Source organism: Penaeus vannamei, chromosome 11 (genome assembly GCF_042767895.1).
Source record: "Penaeus vannamei isolate JL-2024 chromosome 11, ASM4276789v1, whole genome shotgun sequence".
NCBI lineage: Eukaryota > Metazoa > Arthropoda > Malacostraca > Decapoda > Penaeidae > Penaeus > Penaeus vannamei.
The window spans coordinates 36,314,857-36,324,856 of NC_091559.1; the positions used below are offsets into that span (position 1 = coordinate 36,314,857).

General features: G+C 35.8%; 1 protein-coding gene across 1 annotated transcript in view; it reads left to right on the forward strand.

Annotated features, from left to right (window-relative positions):
• Positions 1-1,025, forward strand: part of LOC113801954 (mutS protein homolog 5) — a 37,349-nt gene extending 36,324 nt beyond the window's left edge. Inside the window, exon 23 of the mRNA XM_070127276.1 lies at positions 1-1,025. This exon is cut by the window's left edge and continues 886 nt beyond it. Coding sequence (XP_069983377.1) covers positions 1-198 — 198 coding nt within the window. The 3' untranslated portion in view covers positions 199-1,025.
• Positions 1,026-10,000: the final 8,975 nt, after the last annotated feature.

Genomic DNA, 10,000 nt, shown 5'->3' on the forward strand with positions numbered 1-10,000 from the left:
ACGACGGAAGGGACCTTCTCGCAGGAATCCCACGGGGACGAGTCCTCCAATTCCTCCTGCGGGCGAGAGAGTGTGGTGATACAGAGGAGGGCGTCGAGGAAGAGCGTCCTCCTCTCCCAGCCGAGCCAGACTCAGAGCTTCAGGGTCAACTCGCTCTCGTTCCTGGCCTTCCTTGGGTCGGGGTCTTCCAAGTCGTAGGGGTTTTTGACGTCTTTGGAGGGGGCTTAGTGCTCTTTCTGTGCTTATGTTTCTGTGTCTGTCTTTTCTTTGCCGTGCCCGTTCTTGTTGTTTACCCTTTTCTTTTTCTCTTTTTTTCTTTTTCCTTGTCTGTCTCTCTCTTTCTTTCTTTATCTCTCTTTTTCTTCATCTCTCTCTCTCTCTCTCTCTCTCTCTCTCTCTCTCTCTCTCTCTCTCTCTCTCTCTCTCTCTCTCTCTCTCTCTCTCTCTCGCCCTCTCTCTCTCTCTCTCTCTCTCTCTCTCTCTCTCTCTCTCTCTCTCTCTCTCTCTCTCTCTCTCTCTCTCTCTCTCTCTCTCTCCCTCTCCCTCTCCCTCTCCCTCTCCCTCCCTCTCTCTCTCTCTCTCTCTCTCTCTCTCTCTCTCTCTCCCTCTCTCTCTCTCTCTCTCTCTCTCTCTCTCTCTCTCTCTCTCTCTCTCTCTCTCTCTCTCTCTCTCCCTCTCCCTCTCCCTCTCCCTCTCCCTCTCTCTCTCTCTCTCTCTCTCTCTCTCTCTCTCTCTCTCTTCGAATATTATTTTTGTTTTCTTCTGGAGTTCGACTTTTGAGGTAAATTACTTCAAGGATATATATTCAAATCATCCATTAATCATTATATTTAGCCATTTGTGAAATACATTAGAATTGTTTAGAAAAGGAATCTGAAAAAAAGGCAATTATGACAATTTAGTGAATATGTTCACCTTATTTTTCACGATTCATCGATATAGATAAATTACTATTTTTGTTCAGAGACCATGAAATATATTATACTTTATTTTTTGTTATGTCTTCAAATAAACTGCCTTCGGTACGTTTGCTATTATCACTCTCACTCTTATTACCTCATTGTTATTAAATCACCTCAGACTTTCAAGGTTACAACATTTTTCGTGTTGAGAAAACTACATTATTCTTAAATATTCGGGTTTCGTGCCGTTGATTGTGGAGGCTTGATTACTTGGTAAGTGTGAGCGTGTTTTTCTGTGCGGAAAGTAAATTTTTTTTTGGGGGGGGGAGATTATTATTATCACTATTATTAGTTTCATTATTGTTATCATTATCATTATTATTATTATTATTATTGTTGTTGTTATTATTATTGTGATTATCATAATCATTTTTGTTATTATCATTATCATAATTATTTCACCATTACTATTATTACTATTATTATCATTATTATCATTATCATTATTATTATCATTATTATTATTCTTATCATTATTATTATTATCATTATCATCGTCCTTATTATGATCATTATAATTATTATTACTATCATTATTATCATTAGTAGTAGTAGTATCACCACTACTATTATTACTATTATCATGATTACATTATTTTTTGTTAAATGCCGTGGAAGGGATTAGCCTTGATAGAAGATTTTGGAAGAGAAACAGAGAAAATTACTTGCAATAATCTACCTAGCGACAAGAAAATAAAACAAATAAAACATATAGTGTAGACTGAATAATCATCTGTCATCACTGACTCTGGAAAATTACCTTTTGAATAAGTTATCCCTACGAATGAGTCTTGAAAGAAAACGGAGAGTTGAGGAATCTGACCCAAACTATTGTATATTATTTATCTTTTCTAAAAACGATATATTTACATTATTGCCGGTTGGTTTGAAGTATCTAATTTCATCTTGCTCTCTTAGTATAGCGAAATGTAGGTGAACGGAGACAAATGTGTAGTTTTGGATTCGAAAGATCAGTAATATTTTTATCTATAGAAAAGACGGTTACTGAGCTAGAATTCTTATTATCACGGTCTATTGGTGAGAAAGAAAAGAAGAAAAGGTAAACAGAAAGAAAGATGCACAATCACAGACACATACACTGTCTGTCTGGCTGGCTGGCTGTGTGACTCTATTGTTCTGTCTCTCTCTCTCTCTATTTCTATCTCTTCCCCTTTCTCTCTCTTTTCTTGATTTCTCTCTTTATCTCTTCTGCTCTCTCTCTCTCTCTCTCTCTCTCTCTCTCTCTCTCTCTCTCTCTCTCTCTCTCTCTCTCTCTCTCTCTCTCTCTCTCTCTCTGTCTCTCTCTCTCTCTCTCTGTCTCTCTCTCTCTCTCTCTCTCTCTCTCTCTCTCTCTCTCTCTCTCTCTCTCTCTCTCTCTCTCTCTCTCCATCCATCCCTTCCTCTCTCCATCCCTCCCCCTCTTCTCTCTCTCTCTCTCTCTCTCTCTCTCTCTCTCTCTCTCTCTCTCTCTCTCTCTCTCTCTCTCTCTCTCTCTCTCTCCCTCTCTCTCTCTCTCTCTCTCTCTCTCAATCTCTCTCTCTCTCTCTCCTCTCTCTCCCTCCCTCTTTCTCCCTCCCTCCCTCTTTCTCCCTCCCTCTCTCTCTCTCTCCCTCCTCTCTCTCTCTCTCCCTCCCTCTCTCTCTCTCCCTCCCTCCCTCCCTCTCTCTCTCCCTCCTCTCTCTCCTCCTCCTTCTCTCTCCCTCCCTCCTTCTCTCTCTCCCTCCCTCATTCTCTCTCTCTCTCCGTCCTTCTCTCTCTCTCCCTCCCTCTCTCTCTCCCTCCCTCCCTCTCTCTCTCCCTCCCTCCCTCTCTCTCTCCTCCCTCCCTCTCTCTCTCTCTCTCTCTCTCTCTCTCTCTCTCTCTCTCTCTCTCTCTCTCTCTCTCTCTCTCTCTCTCTCTCTCTCTCTCTCTCTCTCTCTCTCTCTCCCTCCCTCCTTCTCTCTCTCCCTCCCTCATTCTCTCATTCCCTCCCTCCTCCTTCTCTCTCTCACTCTCCTCTCTCTCTCTCTCTCTCTCTCTCTCTCTCTCTCTCTCTCTCTCTCTCTCTCTCTCTCTCTCTCTCTCTCTTTCTCTCCCTCTCCCTCTCTCCCTCTCTCTCTCCCTCCCTCCCTCCCTCTCTCTCTCCCTCCCTTCCTTCCTCTCTCCCTCCCTTCCTTCCTTCCTCCTTCCTTCCTCCTTCCTCCCTCCCTCCCTCCCTCTCTCTCTCTCCATCCATCCCTCCCTCTCTCTCCCTCTCCCTCTCCCTTTCTCTCTCTCGTCTATCAAAATGAAGCCTTTATTCATCTGTTATTCAAGAGCATCGCGCATCATTCTTTATTATGAGAACAATAATGTCCACTTTGGCTCATTTGATGCGATAGAGAGAATGTGATAATTGATAATAGTTGTAAAGATGATAACAATGATACTAGAAATAATGATAATAATAATAATAATGATAGTAATAATATCAATAACAGTAATAATAGTAATAATTATTGAAATAATAATAATAATAATAATAATAATAATAATAATAATAATAATGATAATAAGGATAATAATAAGGATAATAATAATAATAATAATAATGATAATAATAATAATAGTAATAATAATAATGACAGTAATAATGATAATAGTAATAATAATGGTAATAATGATAATGATGATAATAATAATAATAATAAAATGATAATAATGATAATGATAATGATAATAATAATAATAATAATAATATTAGTAATAGTAATAATAATAACGATAATAATAATAATAATAATAATAATAATGATACTACTCTACTACTACTAATAGTAATAACAATAATAATGATAATGATAATAAGAATAATGATAATAATATTAATCATATTAATAATAATAATGATGATGATAATAATGATAATAATAATAATGATGATGATAATAATAATAATAATAATAATAATGATAATGATGATAATATTAATAATGATAATAGTAATAATAATTATAATAATAATACCAATAATAATAATAATAACAATAATAATAATAATAATAATAATAATAATAATAATAATAATAATAATAATAACAGCAACAACAACAATAATAATAACAATAATAAAGATAATAATAATAATGATAATAATAATAATAACAATAATGATAATGATAAGGATGAATCTATATGTGGGCGAGTTGATGTGTTCAATTTGTTGAAATATTGATTTATTTATTTTGTATCTATTTATATCTTTATTATTTTCGATTTTCATGAATTTATTGTAATGGAGTCGTGTCTCATTAGAGGTTAACGTATTTTATGAGGCTGTTGCGTGTATTTTCTCTCTTTCTTTTTATACGCGCGCGCTCTCTCTCTCTATCTTTGTCTATCTATATCTATATCTATCTATCTGTCTTTATATATATATTTATATACACTTTATATATTTATATACACTTATACATATACACACATGCTTATATATATATTTACATACACACACACACACACATTTACACACACGCACACACACACACACACACACACACACACACACACACACACACACACACACACACACACACACACACACACACACACACACACACACACGCACACACACACACACACACACACACACACACACACACACACACACACACACACACAGTCACTCACTCACTCACTCACACTCACTCACTCACTCACTCACACACACTCATACCCATATATATGTATGTATGTATGTATGTGTGTGTGTGTGTGTGTGTTTGCGTACACACACACACACACACACACACGCATAGAAGATATATATCTATGTGTTGGAATGAGTGCGAACTCATAAGTACCTACTCATCGCACCTGAAGATTCCACAGGACGTGAATTATTAACCTGACACTCGCGCAACAGAGAACTAACCGCAGACAAGGGAAATGGTGTGTGGTGGGGGGGGAGGGGGGGTGGCAGTTCACTAGTATATTCTCTTGGCTCTCAGACTTGACCTGCTCGCCCTCCAGGTCACACGCTCGTATACCCGTCGCTCTATATTCTTCGGGGGTCGAGGCAGGTCAAGACAGGTCGAGAGCTTTTAGAGGTGGAAAAAGGTTAGTCGGTTGATTTTGTGTGTTGATCTGTCTATCTATCTGTCTGTTTAACTTTCTTTCTGTCTATTCTTCTATATCTGCATGTATGAGGGTATATATCTATCTATATATATCTATATATCTGGCTGTCTATCTGTCCATCTATTAATCTATCTATCTATCCATTTATCTATCCATCTATCAATCTATCTATCTATCCATCTATCAATCAATCTATCTACCTATGTCTGTCTATCTAGCTAATCATCTATGTATACGTTTGTATGTATGTACATATCTATATCAACATCTACCTGTCTGTCTGTATATCTACTTTATCGATATGTCCATCCATCTATGTATCTATATATCTATCCTCCTATTTGTCTATCTATCTGTCTATATATATATTCATCTATCTATCTATCTAACCTATCAATCTATCTTTATATAAACAAAACCTATATTAATACTAACAATAAAATGAATAAACATTAATTTCCAATTTGATCATAGACTTCTTATCTAAACATTTCCCTCGTTTTCTGCTCTTTATATCTATCATCCGTTATTCCATTCACTCTCCTTCATAAAGTGACTTTTTTATATTATGTCTCTTTATTCCCTAGATCGTAACGGACGAAATTCAAAATTCAAAACAACTGAGCATCGCGTCTTCAGCAAAATGGCGGGAAACGGGAGTGTGCGCACAGCTTTTTTCATTTGGATGATCTTCGCCCTGGGTGAGTAATGGTTAAATGAAAGAAAGAAACTGAATTAGTGAATTATTAACTGAATTGATAGATGGTATGTACATGTACGTGCGCGTACATATAAGTAGACACATCCATCACTGATAATGATGATAATGATAGTGACGTGAACAATGATAATTACACACTTACAAAAAAACAACAATAATGATATATTAGGAGGAGGGGGAAGAGAGAAAAAAATAGTATAAAGAACAAAAAAATCTATAAAATACATAACTGCACAAAGTTTACGTACAAAGATTGAAGCAATTGAAGAAGAATAGATAACACAGAAAACAAAACAAAACTACAAACCACAAATAACACAAAACAAACAAAAATGACAATCAAAAACAATAAACAAAACAAACAAAAACTACAAACCACAAACAACACAAAACAAACAAATAAAACAAGCAAAAACAACAACCAACAACAAGCCAAACCCACCACCACACAACCCACCCACAACATAACCACACCAGAGAACATCAACTCTTGTCACTCACCCTAAGGGCTAACTGTCAATGGCACCCTTAGGCATTATACCTTAGTGCCATTTCTGGTTGGCACTCAGGTTGTTGATGATGATTCAGTTGCGTGTGTTACGAATAGATGGTTGTAATTGTATGCATATTTTTGTTGTTGTCATGCAGCCGGTTTGTTAAAATTGTGCGAGGCCCGACCCAATGATTATTCGTATACTTGACATGCATAAATAAAGAAATAAATACATATTTATCAATCTGGACATGTATATCAACCCGGCAAACAGATGGTTAAATGTCTATCTATCAGATATATAGACAGATATGCCTTTATTTATGCGTCTGTGTTTATGAAAATTCATTGGGTCGGGTTTGACGCTCCATGATTCAGAGGCAAGTCTCTTTTCAGAAAGGGTACATATATTAGCAATTATATTATCACACTCTAGTTCCATATTATTCTAATTGTATTGAATAATATCCGTGTATATCTGCATGATTATTATGCATTTAAAGATCAGACATTTTTTGTTTCATTACCATGGGGTGTCTCTCCTAAACAGCATACATATGTAGAGACACAGACATACGCACATACACAGGCATAGACACATAAACACATTATAATAGTTATGTATGTGCGTATACAAGGAAATATACCATATCGGAAATTTTTTAATCCAGCGAAAACGGAAATTATATCAAAATATATCAAAAACATGAAAGAACGTAATGTTAATATAGAATCAAACATTTCAACTATATCATATGAAGAAAAAGAAAGAAAAAAACATATTGCAGACTTATCCCAAGAAATAAGAATGATTTTTATTTAATTCAGCGTCTATATGCGAGCTACTTGAATTTAAAGATAAAAAAACGATATCTTTGATACAAATAGTCACCGGTAAAAGGGATCACATCTTTGGAAACTCTGGCTCTTTGTAATGATTGCAGTATGTTGATGATTTTTGTATTTTTTTATTGCTTACATCGTATTGCATAGACTTCTTAGCAAATAAGTAAGACAGATGAGTTGGCAAAAAAAAGAAAAAAAAAAGAAAAAGGAAAAAAAAAAATATATATATATATATAATAATAATAATAATAATAATAATAAAAATTAAAATAAATAATAATGATGGAAATGATGTGATTGATAAGTAAGCATTGGTTAAATATCATAAAGCAATGGGAACGTTATTAATTAAAGTCAACGTTGGTCCCATATCGAAGTGGACGTAGGAAACGTTTAATAAGTCGCGGGATGATGCAGTAGGATGGGCTCTCTCTCTCTCTCTCCTTTCCTCTGTTTCTCTCTCCTTTCCTCTGTTTCTCTCTCCTCTCTGCTTCATTCTCCTCTCTCTCTCTCTCTCTCTCTCTCTCCTTTCCTCTGTTTCTCTCTCCTTCTCTCTGCTTCATTCTCCTCTCTCTCTCTCTCTCTCTCTCTCTCTCTCTCTCTCTCTCTCTCTCTCTCTCTCCTTTCCTCTGTTTCTCTCTCCTTTCCACTGTTTCTCTCTCTTCTCTGCTTCATTCTCCTCTCTCTCTCTCTCCTGACTTTGACCCCAACATGTAGACGTCAGCATACTAGTACTCATTCAAATCTGTATCGACTGCAAAGCCAGCGCCCTAGTACAGAGCTATGCCATCTGTTTTTGAGTATAATTATTAGTGGTAGCTACAAAGGAATTAAAAGGAAAAAAAGAAAAAGAAAATAGAAAAAAACAAAGTTAGAATACAAATACAAAACACAATATTAATTAAATGCCATGGTGATAGTAATTTGTGATCATTTACATGGATATAGTGATATAGTGATCATTATGATAAATGCTCTTAATAAATAGTGGTAACGGTGAATTTTAAATACCAGGCGAAGAAAAAACAAAATAACAAATACACTGAACGTTGAATTAAAAAACAAAGTTGTTATGTGCAAGTGCGATTGCTTTCAAAAACCACCTTCATCAGTATAATGAATTACAAACACCTGTCTTAAAATCCCAAACCATATAAATAAGAAAATGACGAACCACTCTCCATTCCTCCCTTTAATTACAAACGCAATTTAAAGACAGCCTATATAATTGCAGCCGTTGAGACCGTTAAGATTCAAATCTCGGGAGACAACCACGGTAATGGCGGAGATAACTCGTCTGGTGGAACTCCGCATAACGAGAGAAATTGTAACCATACAACCACGCGGCTGTACATGCGTTATCAAAACAAGCCGCAAAGGAAAGTGATGCAGTAAGATCAAGAGTGAGAATGAGTCGACAACAAACCACCTGTTCAGCATGACCCGCGCGACGCCATTGATGAGCCTTCAGTCGTCAGCCAATCAGGAGCGTCCGTTGCCGTGACGTTACGTGATCATCATGGCGTCTTTTGCTTTTCTTAGGGAGTAACGCTTCAGGATTTCTGAGTAAGATCATGGGTGAATTTCGGAATTTACGGGGATTCCGACATTTGGATGTGATGATATCTACCGGAATTAAAAAGAAAAAAGAAAAAGAAAATAGAAAAAAGAGAAAGGTAGCATACAAAAGAGTAAAACAGAGATGACACTTTAAAAAGATGTAAGCCCTGTCGACGCAGGGGACACTTTCGATTTCATGTCATCTGTCAGTTCAGTTGAGGAGACTTTCTAGATTACACGTAAGAGTCACATTGCAAAACCTGCTAAGCTGTACAGCGGAGAAAAGCGGATTAGCAATTGGAAACTTGCCTACATGAATACAGCGTTTGAAAGCAGACACACACACACACACACACCGACACACACACACACACACACATACACACACACACAACCATACATAAACATACATAAGCAGACTCAATTGCACGATTATCACACATATATCTCCTAGAATATATGTTATTATTTCAAACATTTCTTCACCTCCTTTCTTTTCTATCCTTTTAATCGAATTTATTTTCTCATCCCCTCCAGAGTGAAACTGAGAAACACAAAGATCAAAGATCGCTTAAGGAAAAAAAAAAAACAGACGGGGAAAAAATCAAAACAAAAGAAAAAAAGATAATGCCAAAAATGAAAAAAACGGGAAAAAATCAAAACAAAAGATGTTAAAAAAAAACAAGAATGAAAAAAAACTATAACTAAAAAAAAAACACACACACACACTGGGAAAATAACACCAAAAAATAAAAAAAAAATAAATAATAAACGACAAAAATTGCAAAAAAAAGAAGAAAAATAGAAAAAAAAAATCTTTTCGCGTGGAGATGATCTATTTTGCCAAGTCATCCCACACACGCGAGACATAGCCACGGTCATCATCATCATCTTCGCATGTACAAAACTTTCTTGCTTCTCGAAAGTACAGAGGGAGATCAAGAAGGGAGATTTTCTCGATAAAAAGAAGAAATAAGAAAGAGAAGAAGAGAGATAACGGAAAAAAACGTATACGAATTTTAAACAGAAGAAAAGATAAGAAAGAGAGAAATAACAAGGAAAGGTAAGAAAGAGAGAAATAACAGAAGAAAAAGTAAGAAAGAGAGAAATAACATAAGAAAAGATAAAAGAGAGATAGCGAAAAGAACATAAAAACGTTAGGAAGTGAGACATGACGAAAAGGGAATAAGAATTGAAAGAAAATGAGAAATAAAGGAAAGGTCATAAGGATTAAAGAACATAAAACGATAACAAAAAGGTAATAAAAATTGAAAAGAGAGGTAGATAGAAGGGAGAGATAACGAAAAGGACATAAGAATG